Here is a 16,123-nt window from a genome sequence, read left to right as displayed (position 1 = left end):
CTCTGCCTGCCTCTCTGCCTACTTGTGATCTCTGTCTGTCAAATAAATAAATAAAATCTTAAAAAAAAAGAATCGTATTTTATGCTGAGTAGTTCATATAGTGATTTTGTTACAAATTAGACATTTCGATATTGGGAACGTTTTTAACTGTTGCCTCAGAACACTTGTATTGGGTTATTTATTTCTGTTACCAAACGTGTACAACAGCATCGCCAGTCCCCACCCTGCTGTGGGAGGACACAGCTATCACTGAGTGATAAAATTAAAATTTGGCTAGTTTGCTTAAAGATTCAGGGTTAAGTGTTAGTGGCAGTCACCCAGGGAAACCACCAGTGCCCACGGCCTGCTGTGCCTCTCTCTCCTCCCCTGACTTGTGCTGCTCCAGAGGGAACCTGTGTTCAAGGAGCAAGAGCCCCTGGGGAGACAGACCCCACTGTCATCTGGCCAGTGCCTGATCACCGTTAAACGTCGGGATCTTTGGTTCCAGCTACGTTGGAGGGCTCAGGTTAGGCCCAAAGCCTGATTGTCAATCCAGGTCATGGATTGCTAAGAGAACTCAGAGCAATGAGGAAGGCACATGGCACATGGGCTCAGAGCCACGTGGGGGCCACCCAAGCACCCAGCCACAAAGCAGGAGGATGAGCTGGGGCCGGAACCCTTCCTCCCATTGACCTCGTCCTCTGGTGAATACGGCCCAGTCCCAGTCCTGGAATTTGGTGCTTTCCTCCTAAGTCATTCTGTAGGGAAGAGTGAAGAACATGAGGCGGACAGAGGTGCAGAGTCATGCTACAGGAGAGGGTGCTGGGAGCCTGGTAAATAAGACCTTCCCCCCTAGTCATATGCACAGAAATGGGAAGAATATTCATACTTACCAGGTACATATGCTGCCCTGGGTTAGGCATGTCATTCATCCTGTAGATATTTTGCGGGGCCCTGCTGTATAGGCCCCTGCTAAGCATAGGGATTACAAAAAGGAGCAGATGTTACGGGTCCTGCTCATGAGCGATGTGGGAAGGAAGGGAAGCCACATGACAGGAGGAGGTGTCATGGGTTTCCTCATCCTTGCCACTTCCCCCTGCCCGACCCGGACACCTTACCTGAGAAGCCCGCCTGTCCCAGGTTCTGCCAGGTTCCTCTAGCCCCTTGTCCCAGTTGGGCCAGTCACAAGAGGCCGGCTCCCTCGCCCTTGGCAGCTCTGCACAGGCTGGTGTGCACTGCGGCTTCCGCACAGACACCTGAGCACACCGGGCTCCTGTGGGCGGGCTTCCTGGGGCGGGGGTGCTTAGGAGTGTTCTGATCCATTTTCTTATTTGTGTGTCGATTTCTTTGCATTTACAGTTTCAGCAGTGCACAAAGAAACCAAGCAGTTCTTCACTTTGTATAATACCCTGGATGATAAAAAGGTGTATTTGGAAAAAGAGGTAAGAACCTGTATGAAAAGAAAATAACTTCATCAGATGATCAGAGACCAGGGCTATTGACCCCTGGAAGGTCAGATGAACTGAGCAGGAGGCCGTCAGCATAAGTGGAAGGAGAGCCCGCTGTGCGCCCCATGCTGGGTCACAAAGTTAGAGCGGAAGGGTCACCTCAGAGCTAACGTTGCACGCGCACCTGGGCCCACGTGGAACTGGTGGAGCGCGGTTTCGTGGTGCCCTATGAGAAATGACATCTAGAAACAAACACAAGAGGCTCACAGGGAGGGAGCCCGGCTTGGCAAAAGTTACGTTTGAGTTTTAAAGGAAGGGAGGAAGCAGCAAAATAAAATGGGGATGGTGGGCTTATTCGAGTTGATGCGGGGAAACTAGCTATTTCGTCATCACCGTTCGCCAAGAATGAAGAAGCTGCCCCAGACACTGACTCCGCCCTCCGCATCACTCCGATGCTCGGCGTAAATCCACTCATGACTCGGGGCTCCCTCCCATCCAGCAGCAGATGACTGGAGCAGGCCGGCAGGGTGTGCAGCTGTAGTTGAAGGAAGAAGAAAAGGAACAATGTGGTCTTCACAGGAGCAGCATAGCACAGTGGCGAGTGTATGCGCTTTCAAGTTGGACAAGTTTAGGGGTTTTTCTGTAAAAAGGGCATTGCACCTGCTTTGTATGAATGTGACGGAGACAGAATGGGAAATGACGGTGAAGGTCCTTGCATCTGGTGACGCCAGGCACATACTAGTCCTGCCCACCCCTCACCTCCAGGTCGGCAGAATCTGTTTCCATTTCATCACTGGGCCAACCCACACTGATTACCCCTCAGTAAGAACCATATCACAGGTGCATCTTTCACATGGCCCCAAATGGAGGCCTGTGTAATTAGTGTCCCCTTTCTGGGCTATTGTCAGCCAAATCAGATCAATCTCTGTCTTCCTAGAGGACACTTCTGAGGAGGGGCATTGAGTTCTGTTTTTCTCTATATCTGGGGTCTTCCACAGTGACGGGCACATGGCAGGCTCTTACCTCCTTTTGCTTATAGGTTTTCCTTTTTCTTTTCCTTTCCTCCTCAGATCAGCCTGCTGAACTCAATTCATGAGAACTTCTCACAGTAAGTACTGGCAGCCCTCCTTCCCATCAGTACCCGGGTGTACCCTGCACGGTGCATTCTGCTCACCTCCCTGCGGTAGCAAGAACAAGGGGGGAGACGGGGCTAGCAGGTGGTTTTTACGCTTTCACCCCTACTGCGAAGTGCACCCGTGTCCTGCTTTACACGGTCTCGGGGTTCTTGCAAAAATACCGTGATGTTAGAGGGAGTTTGAGAAACACCAAGGAATATCTTGGGAAAAAAGTAACTTCCAAGTAATTTGTGCCTCACTAGTGTAATCTCTGTTTATTTTTTTTTTTTTTTGTCTTGTTAAGATTTGATCAATACCATTAGTTCTTGAGCACATAGAGATGCTTCACAATCTAGATAATGAAATAATATAATTTTTTAAAAGATTTTTAAATCTAATGATAGATTTTGCTTTTAGGTCACTGTGCATCTTCTAAATAACTTTATTCAGATAGGAATTCTTTTTCCCCAAGAACTATATGGCAAGACCCACCTGCACCCAAGTCATACCAGCCCTCATGCGTGCCCAGTGGTCTGCTCACCGTACAGCAGCCCAGGGCTTGCTGTCTATACAGCAGGCTCCTTTTGCTTCCAGCACAAACCTCTCTTAGCCCCTGGCAGGTGACCGGTAACTAAGATCTGAATGGATTACGAACTCTAGATCTTAAGCTTCATTTCTAACTAAAAATCACAGCTCCCTGATAAGATTCAGATTCAGTTAGTGACTTATAGCCCTGTGACATTTCTAAAAATGGTGACTTCCTCATTATTTCCTGATAATTGAGAGACACTGCAGTGTTCGATGGTGCCGTGATGAGCTCTGCTCTGTCAGCCATCCTGTGGAAGAATTCTCAGTCCTTGTGTCTGTGGGCTTGGATCCTTGTGGTGCCATTCCCAGCGCAGAACAGGAAGTGAAGGGGACAGTTTCAGGACACCAGGAAATCCACTCATTTAGCTGCTGCCTTAAGAAACAGGACCAGGTTTCCTGACCGTGTATTTAGGAAAATCTCAGAAGAGGTCTACCAGTCTGGAGCAGTGCCTCCAAATCCTCAGATTTCTAAAAACTAAATGGAAATCATTTTTTAGGCAGTGTATGTCATCATCAAAGTAAGAAATGTTTTTGTTGATTTTAATAACATTTTGTTTTACTTTACGTAAATACATATTACTTAAGCAATTTGTAGAGAAAGTGAGAAAAGATTAATATTCAGTTATGAGATGAGGCTAATTGTCGCGCCTTCCTCGGAGGTTAGAATTCCTAACTGCCTTGGACTCGATGCCTCCCCCTTCCTCAGTGTCCCGCATTCTGTTCCTCACTCTGCTGATTGTTCCTTCCAGAGCCATGGCCTCCCCTACTGCCCGGGACCAGTTTTTACGTCAGATGGAACAGATCGTAGAAGGAATTAAGCAGAGCAGAATGAAGGTGAGAGGGCTCGTTTTCTGTAGTGCAGCTGGGATCTCATCCTGGTTTCAGAAAAGGTCTTGGGAAGAGCAGGCCTCTTCTGCTTGTCTTGAAAATGTGCTCCCAGTCCTGAAGACCCACCTTCAGTGTCCACAGCGTGCGTGCCCAGCATGCCTCCGACCCTGCAGTGGGCAGTGCCAGCTCCACAGGCTGGTGATTTAAAGGCAGCTCTTAACAGTAGCCCCATGGATTGAACACCCACTATGGGCCAAGCCTGGTGCTAGTCCTCCTAGAAGGTTCCTAAGTGAGTAGTGTTACCCCCGTTGTATAGGTGGGGAAAGCAACTTTCACCAGCGTTGTCTTCTCTTGCTCACAGTCTCTTCCTCACTGGATCTTTGGTTCCTTTAATTCTGCCATTAGAGATTCATTCCTTAGGATCCTGAGAGCATTTTAGTTTTCAGGAATCCTCTATAAAAAATGCAAATAATTACCAAACTGAATTCTGAAGTGAGAGGATGTTATGCCTCAGAAGAGAAGAGCGGTATCAGTAAGCATTGTGAGAGTTCCAGAGATAGCTTTACAGAGAATCATTCAGTCTGGGGCCAGCATGGAATTTTTATCAGTCTGTGGCTCTGCACTTGGGCCATTTTGACAGCAGTAAGAATTTGATGACTGTCTGGAAATCAGACGTAGCCACAATTTTCTGCTGTTATAACCAGACGAGAACTCACTAATACTCCCAAATCTCTTACTTTTGATCCCTTTAAAAACATGGATCACACTGGAATGGTCCTCAGGCATGGCCGTGTGACCTTCTGGGGACTCAGGGCACCTGCTATCTTGAGCTTGGACAGAGTGATATTGGGAGTGACGCCAGAATTCAGACACACAAAGAAAAGAGTGTCTGTGGTACTTGTCATCGTAAAAACCCACACACAGATGGCAAACCTTCACGCTGCCTATAATCTCATCTCACAAGAGATGAACTAAGGGCAGAAGCTCTTTATATCCCTTCCCCTCTAGAAAAAAACTAATCTCCCCATTAGTGACTTCAATAAAATGATGTCAGTGGAGGAAAAATAAAATTACCACTAGTGACAAAACTATTCGGCCCCAAAAATGAAAGCAGTTGTGAGGCAGCACCTGGTCTGCCTTGCACGGGTACACAAACCCAAGTCAGGACGGTCCCTTCTTGATGAGCTAGGTAGGGTGTAATAGAGGAGGAGCACAGAGAGCCCAGCCGACCACAAGCCTTTAACAAGATCACAGCGTGGCAGGCCTTTCCTCCCTGCCATCATGCCGTCATGCTCCTCCTTAGGGAGTGGCTCTTTTTTTTTTTTTTTTTTTTTTTTGAGAATTTAAGAGAGCTGCTGAGTGGGGGTCAGGGAGAGAGAGAAAGAATCTTAAGCAGGTTCCACCCCAGCACAGAGACTGATATGGGGCTCCATCTCACAACCCTGAGATCATAACCTGAGCTGAAATCAGGAGGCAGCGGCTCAAGCCACTGAGCCACCTGGCAACCTGCAGAGCTGTTCTTGTCCATAGTAAAGAACACGGGCAATCGATTTGAGGTTTGTTTCTTTCCCCTTGGCTTCCCTTCCTGTTTACCAGGAGATGCCTTCCTAGGGAAGGAAGCGGATTTGATCCATTCATCATCTCCATTCTCCCCCAGGCTTCATGCTGTTGGTACCTCAGTGCTGACCGGTGGAAGAGGCTGCTCTGTGCATCTGCCTCCCCAGCTAGGTGGTGGGGTATGAGATGGGGGGCATGCCCACGGGCAGAGAGGGCTCTCTTCTTCATGTGTGCATCACCAGTGGCGAGCCCGGCACCTGACCCATGGTGGGCTTTCAAGAACTGTTTGCTGAGTGAGTGAATTCATTCAGCTGACTGCAAAGGCAGTTCTCAAAGAGGGTTCCCGGTCAGGTTTGAATATTGGCTGGCACTTCAAATGCAGGAAGGCTGTCTTTGCAGAACAGCATGCGTTTGAATGCATGTCTTTTGATGTATTTGTTTTAAAAACCATAGCACTCCCTTTATGGATGCCACAGTGGCTCCTGCTCAGAGTGTATGTGGCAGGGAGTCTGTGTCCTCATGGAGCACACACACTCCCAGAATCGGTGGCTATGGGATGTACACAGAGTGGACCATAGACCAGCAGTGTGTACACGCAACAGTGCATGGTACACGGAGGGGCTCCTGAGTGAAGAGAGAGTCACGTAGTGTAAGGCATTTTATTTTTTTTAAAGATTTTATGTATTTGACAGAGAGAGAGCACAAGCAGGGGGAGTGGCAAGCAGAGGGAGAGGGAGAAGCGGGCTTCCCGCAGAGCAAGGAGCCCAAAGCAGGGCTCGATCCCCATTCCCTGGGATCATGACCCAAGCCGAAGGCAAACACTTAATGACTGAGTCGCCCAGGCGCCCCGCTGGAAGGCATTTGCACCTCATCCTGAGGAGGTGAATCCTGGGAGCAGATGCTCAGCAGATGAATCTGGGGCTCCTGACCTCGGGTGTGGGGGTGAGCAAGGAGTGGGAACAGTGTGCCTGGGGGGCGGGCTACTAGGACAGTGTGAAAATAAAACTCAGACCTAAGAGTCATCTCCTGATTCTGAGGGTGAGGGGGCTCGATCTGCTTGTTACCACTCACATTCTGGGTGTCGGTGTGAAGACAAAACCTAGTCTCTGTTGAAGAGCTACTGTGAACCGAGTGATGTGTCGTTCACGTCACAGTTAATATCATCTGTACCTTGTGACCTGTGATCTAGGTGATAATATCCTTATTTTGCTACTAGGATACCTGTCATTCCGAAAGATGAAATAACCTGTCCAGGGATACACAGTGAGTGTAGGACAGGGGGCTCAGGATCAGGTCACCAGGTGACTTAGGAGCTGGACACATGGTCAGGAGTGGTCCAGGCAGATCAGTGGCTCTGTGGTTGGGATAGGCTTTGGGGACACCGGGTTGCAGTTCACCAGGTGATGGGCCTGGGGATGCCTGGGATCCCGTGCAGCCAGTGAAGCTTTAACCTGAATTTACTGGGCAGTCCCTTCCAATGCGTACCTCAGAAGCCCTGCTCAGGCATCAGAGGCCAGTGAGTCCGTCCAACGCACTCGTGAGCACCTGCTGTGAGCCAGGCACCAGCTGCCTCCACAGCTTTCTGCCCTCGCCATCCGCGACGCCCTCGCTCGCTGCTGGAAATCATGCACATACCACCGCCGACTCTGCCCAAATGTCATCTCCTCAGAGAGCCCTCCCTGACCCTCCAGCCTGAAGAGGCCGTGCACCCACCCACCTCTCTGTCCTGCAGCCCTGTCACTGTCTTCACAATGGTGATCACGAATAGGACTTTGCACACAGAACTCATTGTGCGAGATGCGTGGTTAGCATCAGCCCCTCTAGCTCACACCCTCCACGGGAGCAGTGACATGACCTCGTCACCACCACATTTAGTCCTCAGGGTGAACACGCAATATTTGTTCAAATATTAAGCTGTTAGGTACCTTAGGAAAGTCTCTAACCCAAATGCATCCTGTATTTATGAGGTCACTGTCCTGGAAACACCCTAAATTTTCCACCAATAGAAAAATGGGTAAAATAGCAGTAAGATTGGGACTATTCTTAGAGTTTTTTAGGTTGTTTTTTTTTTTAAGATTTTATTTATTTATTTGACAGACAGAGATCACAAGTAGGCAGAGAGGCAGGCAGAGAGAGAGCCGAAGACAAGCAGGCTTCCTGCTGAGCAGAGAGCCCGATGCAGGGCTCGATCCCAGGATCCTGGGATCATGACCTGAGCTGAAGGCAGATGCTTTAACCCACTGAGCCACCCAGGTGCCTTGAGTTTTTTAGGTTTTGATTGTAAGAAAGTGTATAATAGCATGGAAATACTATGAAAATGTATGGAAATAATGCATGAAAGCAGACTCAGTTATTTACATAGGGGTTCCTCAGCCTCAGCACAGTTAACATTTTGGACCAGATGATACCTTGTCGTGTGTGAGGGCTGGGCTGCACATTGTAGAAGGTTTAGCGGCATCCCTGGCTCCTAGTGGACCCTCTCCTCTCAGCTGTGGCTACCTAATCCATCCCCAGACACTACCTCATGCCCTTCAGGGGCCAGAATAGCCCCTGGTTGAGAAGCACCAGGCCGTTGATTGTGAAATTGTAGACACACACACACACACACGCAAATGGGACAGTTAGTGCCCAGTAATAGAATTGCTGAAGAAATGAGAGAAGCTTCTATGTAATTTCACCCAAATAAATAGGTCAGTCTCAGAAGTGGTGTGCAGAAAGAGAAATACTGGAAGGAAGTCCGTGAAGATATTGGTAATAGTTGCCTTCTGAGTGTTGCCAGCAGCCCTTGGTCACAATGTGCCCCTTCCTCCCCATTTCCCAAACTATTTCCACAGATGGAAAAGAAGAAGCAAGAGAACAAGATGCGAAGAGACCAGTTGAACGACCAGTACTTGGAACTGTTAGAAAAGCAGAGGCTGTACTTTAAGACTGTGAAGGAGTTCAAGGAGGTAAGGCGGAGATGGGGCCAGCCACAGAAGTCTGTGGAGGGGTTGTGTATGTCTCAAGACGAGCCTTGAAAAACCAGAGCGGTTGCCTGGTTCCCCACTGGTCTGGGGATGGGCCACAGCTGTGTGATCCCACAGTGAAGTACCGCATCTAGCTAGTTCAGGACTGTGTGGTTCGCTGGCCCATTCTCAAGTCTCGAACGTTCTGAGAGATATCACGTCTTCATTTTCATTCCCCTAACGTTTAGTAAGCATATTAAACCCATAAGAAGATAGCTTCATAGGCCACCTGGAAACAGCATTCATTACACTTTCAGATCTGGAACTTTCCTTCGTCCCATCCGAGGTGGGAGAGGGACCTTGAGAAGCCTGTGGGAAGAGTGAACTTTGAGCTTGGCAGGCTTGGGTTCGAACCCTGCCTTTAGCACTTACCAGCTGTGCACTTGGGCAGTGGCTAAATCCCCTCACACCTGTTTCCTCGTCGGTGGTTCTGCTGGGTCACATGAGGGATAAAGGCGTCTAGCACTCTGTCTGCCTCCTATGATGTCCAACACTCAGCTGAATTTTGTCTCCATCTTCTCTCCCTGCATTTGGGAATGGACCATGCTCCATGGGCTCAGAAAGAGAAGTGTTTGCCCTTTTCTTACGAGATTTTCCAGAAAGGAGACTTCATGTTGTCATTTACTGGGGTATCAGCAACTTCATTTTCAGGAATTCCTTCCTCCTTTCTAACTCAAATCCATGTGATTTCAGGGAGTGTCGAGATTGCTGAATATAGACAGCTAGAGGTGTAGCTTGTATGTATCCTGGTGTTGGGTCTGCAGAATAAAAAGTACGATCTTTTTATACCAAAAATTTTATTTCTGTACATTTTTAAAAATTTGTTTCTCCTTCCCAATTTTTCCTTTTCTACCTCTCCTTTCCTTTTTTTAAATTTAACTTTTGGGGGCCACAACCCACAGACATTTCAAAATCTTTCACACTTTCCATAAATGTTCTTCCAGCTCCTTCCATGCCTCTGGGGATATATCAGGTTGTTAAACAGACCCACTCCCTGTGTCAAGAAGCTTAATGTTGTGGTTGGGGAGACAGATAGCAAGCTAGAAAACACAAATCCCAGTAAACAAGTAGTAACAAATAACTAACTTCAGTTTTGGCTGGAGGTAGGGGCACTAACAGAGATGGTGCGGTCAGGGAAGGTCTCTCTTGGGTGTGGACTTGGCCATGGGTGCAGCAGGAGACCTAAGTCTGGGCAGCTGGGAGAGTGACTGGGTGAAGTGCTCAGGGTCTAGGAGCCCCGTGTGGTTAGTAGGGGCTGGAGCTGAAGTTTTGGAAGGGCTAATGAGTGAGCTGAGGGATCAAACAGGACTCACTGCTCCCCAGCAGAACTTTTTTTTCCCCTTTAATGCAAATAATTCAGAAAGAGAAAAGGCCCAGCAGGGAGGAATGAAATGTTGCTTGGGCAAGCCAGCACTTCCCTTTTGACAACAGAAACAGAAAACAGATAAGTTGAGGAGGGTAAGTATAAGCTGTCCAAATCAAAGCACATAAAAGCAAAATGGACAAGCTCATTCTCGTACTCCACGCTCTCAGGACTGAGATGACCTCCAAAGGCAGCGGTTCCTTCAGGGACAGTAAGCATCAGACTTTCTGTGTTCCTGTCTCTGTGGGCACAGAGCCTCTTGCACCAGGGGGCACGAGGGGGTACCTCCAAGCCGCTGAGACCCCCAGACCGTGTGCCTGCCTGTGCCGTTTTCCTCCATCCAGAACAAGTCAGGGTAAAAAGAGGAAGGGGAGTGTATGTTCTTCAGACAACTAAATAGATTTCATTTAAGGGACTCACCTTTAAAAAACAAAAAAACAGCCTGTTTTCTTGGTTTTTGACATGAAAGTGATAGTATTTACTACTTTTTTCTTTTTTAACTTTTCACTTGGCAAAGATTTAAAATTAGCAACTGCGTGTCAGTGTTCTGAAATCTTGAACTTCTTCCACCCGCTCGTCTGAGGTGACATGGCCCCTCTTGGGGCTGCCACAGCTTGAGGAAGAAGAGGCAGCGGAGGCTTGCAGCTCCCTGGTTTCCACCCTGCTCCTTCAGCCCGGGCGGTGCTGCTCTTTCACAAGAGGGCAGTTGCCTGATAAGATCTCCTGTGTGGTGGAAGATCCGTGCGAAGGAGCAAACCTTCGTGTCAGGCTCTTCTTCCGGAACCCTCTCTGTTCTGCTCACTGTCCTTGCCTCTCCCCTGCCTGCCTGGTCTTCTCTGCTGGGTTCTCCGTGCCCACCATTTCCCAGTCTCTGGTGCTCGTGCCAGCAGCCGCACGCAGAGCACAACCGCAGCATCCAGAGCCCGGCCCTGGCCACCTCCGTCGTGCCCGTCAGTGGGTTTGTGTCCTGCATGCTCACTGAGCCGAGATGGCGCCCCCTCATCCTGAGCCCCAGCCTCCTCTGGCGTCGGGACACTGGTTACAGACATCAGTGATGTCTGAGTCTCCATGGGCTTGCTCGTCGCAGCCGGGTTTGCTGACAGCAAGTCTGCCAGGGAACAACACATACTCTGAAGTCTCTTCAGCTGCTGTGTCACATTAATTAGCCATGTCTCTAAACCACAGTCTCTCTTAAGGTCACCAAAGCGAGCTTTAAATTCTAGCCTCGCACTGACGAATGCAGGCCGTGCTTTTTCATGAAGCTGACTTTGAGTACAGAGTTTCGAGGGGGCTGACGTTCCATGTCCGGCACGTGGTGGGCCACATGCGGTCTTCAGTAGGAGAGAAACAGGCAAGGAGGTTGTTTCCCTTCTCTTCTGGAAGGAAATGCCTAAAGGACCCTTTCTGCATTTGCTTTGAACAGATGGACAGTATCATTCTGTAGCTTCCCCAAAGGCCTCCAGTAGATTGCATGAGACTTCATCAGTGCTCACACATAGCACGTGACGGGAGGACACCTGTCCTGAGATGTCCCGGCATCATGTCGGCGTCTTGTGCGTACCCTGGCCCCTGCTGAGGACGCTACGTGCAGCAGACACTGCTGAGTTGTTTTGCCTCATTTAGAAGTGAAAGTGGGTGACAGCTGAATGTATTTATTCATGGCTTTGTTGTTTTATCTTTTTTATTACGGAAATTTTCAAAAAATACACAGAAGTAGAGAGAGTCTTCCATCTTTTCTTCCATCTTTACCAACACACCAGCACCTTGTTTTTGGCTAAAGCTTTTCTCCCCAAGCAAATCTCAGTAACTCATTTTATTTTATTTTCAATAACTCCTTTTAAAGAGGAAGACTTTCTTCTCTAGTAAAACAAATGTTACTAAAGGTCTTTCTCTTCCCGCACCGCAGGACCAGTGAACTGCCTCCCCCTCCAAGAACCTGCAGTCAGAAAGTGTCAGAGTGCCTTGCTTCTGACGGTAATTCAGCCTTACCCCCCAGCCCAGAGCCCAGCCCTGAGGAGAAGGCTAAGTACCTGCACGTGAACTGGCACTTAGTAAAAACAGGGTCCCTGCAGCCATGAGCTACAATACTGCCAGAAAGAACCAAGGGCCTGCAGAGAGCTGGGAGCACCTAGCTAGGTCCGGGGAGATGGAAATGTTGACTTTGGGGGTCTTGGATGCAGAGGGCTCAAGGGTGGAAGAATTTCTTCCACACTAAGGGCCTCTCCAGGGGAGCGTGGCTTCTGGACGCCTGGCCTCACTCTCAGGCCGGGCCCTTCCAGCTTGCCTCTCCAGGCCCTTCCTGCTGCCATGTTCACTTCTCAGTTTAAAGCCAGCTCCGGTGATGGGACCCAAGGATGGAGGGGACAGTGATTGCCAGCAGATGGAGGTGTCCTGAGCTGTCAAGGCCAGTGGGAACAAGAGGGAAGGAGCATGTGTAGTGAGCAGCTCTCGGTCATGTTTGAAAAGGCAGATACAGAGTGATGCAGAGGTGACATCAAGTTCCACACACAGGGCCTGGGACCAGGGACCTCCCTCAGTACATGCAGTCATGGATCTCATACAGCTTATTTGTAAAAGAGGAGGGTCCCTCGGTGCATGTCTCTCTCCCAGTCTTCAGTGAGTTTGTTTTCTTAACGCTAAGGATGTGCCCAGTCTTCGCTGTTGTCAGGGTGAGAACTTGGCCATGTGCTCTGCTTGCTGTGTGAACTAGGTTTGCCTTTCATCAGTCCTTCAGCTGCGGGCTCCGAGTACCTTCCCCTTCCTTCCTTACCACAGTGGTCCAGGATTGGCGCTTAAGTGTCTGCTGGCTGCTTCTGGCCCCTTGAGGGCTACAGGGGCTCCATGAAGTCTTTTGGAAGGACAGTGCCTAATCCTCACCCGCTCTCGGTCTGACAGTCCAGAAGCCACTTGTCATTACAGTAATTTTGGCACCAGAGGCCAGGTGAACCCATTCCAGCTGCTCCGCAGTGCTTGTGGCAGCGTGCACAGGGCCCGGTCTAGTCGGCCCGTTGCTGTGTCTCCGGGGACTAGGGAAAGCTAATGGACACATTCTCTGTTTCCTCTCCAGGAGGGCCGCAAGAATGAGGTGCTGCTGTCCAAGATGAGAGCCAAGGCCTCCTGAAGATTCCCAGACATCACCGTATGTCGTCGATATTTTTTTAACGCCATTTATCAACTGCAAGATGGTGAAGATAGTTCTGGGCACTACAGTAGAGAGTTGCAGGGGCCATGATCGCAGCACCAGGATATTTTCTTTCTCCCATTTGCTTCCATTTCATCTCTCTGTTGTTGACGGAATCAGATGGTGCAGACGCGGTGGCTTGGAGAACCCCCGTCATCCTATGAAGAAATGCGGGCAGTATCTGTTCTGTGTCGGGTCAGCTTGAATTTCTCCAGTAACATTGCACATACGAAGGTACCTGTATCTGTGTGGACTCTGAATAAAAAGGAATTTACTTGTTCAGCAGATGTTAATTGAGCAACCATTGAGGAAGTAGGCACTGAGGGAGACAGAAGTATAAAATCCAGGCCCTGTGCCTTGGGCAGCCAGCAAGTGGCCCAGGGAGCAGAAACAGCCCATTTGACCCAGAGCTCAGCTCAGTCACCTGAAGTTTTTTGGTTCTTTTTTTTTTTTAGTAAGCGAAGGCTTTTAGCTGAATGACCAGCCCACGTGAGTATGGTCATGTGGGCCCTTTGCTTACCCTTGGTGCCTTTTGTTCTGGCTCCTCGAGGTGCCAGCCAGCAGTCTTAATGGTGTAGTCGCAAGAATGAAAGCTCAGTGGCTGAATTCTTACACATGACTCGAGTTTATTTCACCAAAAATTGAAAACAGGGGCCTCATATTGAGGACCCCGTAAACAAGAAGGACACCTTAATATGCCCTGTTTCTCACGTGAGTCCCAGCCAGACGTGGTGCCCCCCCTCTTCATTAGGCACACATGCCAGGAGCTCCATGTCTGGACAGGTCCTGGGCCAAGCACAGAGATGAGACACCATCCACTGGGCTCTGGGCATTGTGCGATAAATGCTGTGAGCAAAAAGCAGAGGGCATCGGAGGAGGAAGAACAGTGAGGCGCACAGAGATCCAGGAGACTTCATGGGGGAGGTAGTACTGGGACTAGAGCAGAACGGGGAGTTGCATTTTAACAGGCGGAGATAGGTGGGAAGGCCTTTGGATAAATATGACTGTAATTAGCAACTTGAAAGGGTGCAGGGAGAGTACAAGCGTGCTTGTTGGGCAAGGAGTGGAGGGGCCTGTCTGCAGGAAAGGCCGGCTGGGACCAGCCTTCAGGACCAGGGGAGGCGGGGGCTTGAAGGCAGGCAGAGCAGTAGACTCTGTCCTCCAGAAATGAGCAGTCAGGACCAGATGGGAAGCCCCTCCTTTTGTGGCTGTCAGGGATCCGGCAGCCCGGCCGTGTCCAGTGAACCCTGGCACGAGGTGGGCATTTCATTCTGCGTGCTTGCACGCATGCTAGTCAGCGGGCTCGAACGTGACACATAGAAGCTTATACAGGGAGGCAGCTGGGGCGTTCAGTGCAGTCACAGGAACAGCACATCCATTCTTAGTTCTCTGAGATGTGCAGTAAGCAAATCTGATGTGCACAGACCTTTAAAAATCCCTTGCTGGATTAGCAGCAGGCGCTGGTTTCTGTGGTTGGGCAGCAAGGCCTGTCCGGGTCCCAGAGCTGTGGAAGCAGCAGCGCCCGAGGTGGTGCTCCCCTGTGCCGAGTGTGCCCTTCCTGGGCCCTGTACGTCTCCCCTCAGTGGCTCCACGGGGCTGCTGCCAGCTGCAGGTTGATTTTTGAGACGGCCCCATGAAGTTGAAGCCGGCGACAGCCAGAAAGCAGGTGGCCCTCTGAGGGCTGGGGAGGGGGCAGCTGTTTGCCAATTATTTCAGGTTTGGGGAAACATCTGTGTTTTTGTGTTGAGAAGCTCATGGACCCACTCCCTAGCCTTGTTTTGAGCCGTTATGAAATTGTCTTATTTGTCCAGAGGTGGTAGGGAGGAGAGTGGGTTGTATTCTGGGGTTCGGTAGCCCACCTCTGCTATCAGGGCAAATACGGCATGACTAATCCAAAGTCACTAATTAATAACCATTTATAACCATTAATAACCATTAATAACCATTTTATTGGGCTGTGTTTCCAAAGAATTTCATTTTGATTTGGTTTTGCTATAGGGAGGTATCAGATTTCCTTTCCCCTTTTAACCCACAAGGCCTAATACAGACAAGTTCATTCCCATTCCTTGGACACATCTTGATTAGACTGCAGGAGCCAGATTAGAAAAGTCTGTGTTTGCTACAGGTGACCCACAGAGTGGATGGTGTCTTTGTGAGGAATTAGGACCGTAAGCACGCCTTACAGTCAGGCCTTAGAGGCCGATGTGATGCCCTAAGGCCCCGTTCATTTCAGAAGCCCCTCAGGAGAGTTCCTTCCGGACATCTTGTGAACCCAGAGTATGACTGGGCATTGGGCTAAGCCCACAGACTTTTCTGGAGTTTAAAAAAAAAAAAAAGGCAGCAGGAAACATGCTTAAGTTACTTTTATGAAATGTGTGCTTCTGGAGGAATGAGGCTTCCCCAGGGAGCATTCTGTTGCCCCTGTTCAGTCAGAGCCATAAGCTTGCTGTCCAGGTACCCTGGCATTCTCCGCCAGCCTCAGGTGGAGCGCCGTCCTCCCTGACACACAGACGTCTCGTGGAGTACATGGGCTGCCTTGGTATAAACTGAAGTCAGAGCTGCTGAGCAGTACAAACCAGAGGGCCACGAGGTATATGGGGAGACATTGAGACATGTTCCTTATCGTCCTCTGCCTGGGTTTGGTCTCATGGGTCCCTGGGGTCAGCTCATTGCGCTAGAGGGAGGTGTCCAATGTTTGAGAAAGCTGCCAAAGTGACATGTCGGGGTCTGTTTCCTTTTTTTTTTTTTTAAATATTTTATTTATTTGAGAGAGAGGCAGTGAGAGAGAGCATGAGCGAGGAGAAGGTCAGAGGGAGAAGCAGACTCCCCGTGGAGTTGGGAGCCCGATGCGGGACTCGATCCCGGGACTCCGGGATCATGACCTGAGCCGAAAGCAGTCGTCCAACCAACTGAGCCACCCAGGCGTCCCTCTGTTTCCTTTTTCAACAGAGCAAATTCCAGGTTTGTCAGGCCTAAGTTCTTGTTAGAGTCTCGAGTGTATGGTTCTCACTGGCTTCTGGTCCATTGCCCATATTCTGTGGGTATCCAGGGCCTGCCAG

General features: G+C 49.6%; 1 protein-coding gene across 4 annotated transcripts in view; it reads left to right on the top strand.

The window, feature by feature from the left end:
* LOC111141446 (coiled-coil domain containing 93) overlaps positions 1 to 15,793 on the top strand; it is an 88,445-nt gene extending 72,652 nt beyond the window's left edge. For 3 of the 4 annotated variants that reach the window (XM_022494013.1, XM_022494022.1, XM_022494032.1), the window contains 5 exons: positions 1,339 to 1,421; positions 2,498 to 2,535; positions 3,880 to 3,964; positions 8,350 to 8,463; positions 12,951 to 15,793. In XM_022494013.1, coding sequence (XP_022349721.1) covers positions 1,339 to 1,421; positions 2,498 to 2,535; positions 3,880 to 3,964; positions 8,350 to 8,463; positions 12,951 to 13,004 — 374 coding nt within the window. In that variant the 3' untranslated portion in view covers positions 13,005 to 15,793. Of the gene's footprint in view, positions 1 to 1,338; positions 1,422 to 2,497; positions 2,536 to 3,879; positions 3,965 to 8,349; positions 8,464 to 12,950 lie in introns of those variants that run through there. The other variant, XM_022494041.1, reaches the window with a different exon arrangement.
* The last annotated feature ends 330 nt before the right edge of the window (positions 15,794 to 16,123 follow it).

This window comes from Enhydra lutris, unplaced genomic scaffold (assembly GCF_002288905.1).
Source record: "Enhydra lutris kenyoni isolate GAN:26980312 unplaced genomic scaffold, ASM228890v2 scaffoldscaffold1, whole genome shotgun sequence".
NCBI lineage: Eukaryota > Metazoa > Chordata > Mammalia > Carnivora > Mustelidae > Enhydra > Enhydra lutris.
The sequence above is the reverse complement of the archived record's forward strand: the minus strand, read 5'-3'. Positions and strand labels throughout refer to the sequence as shown.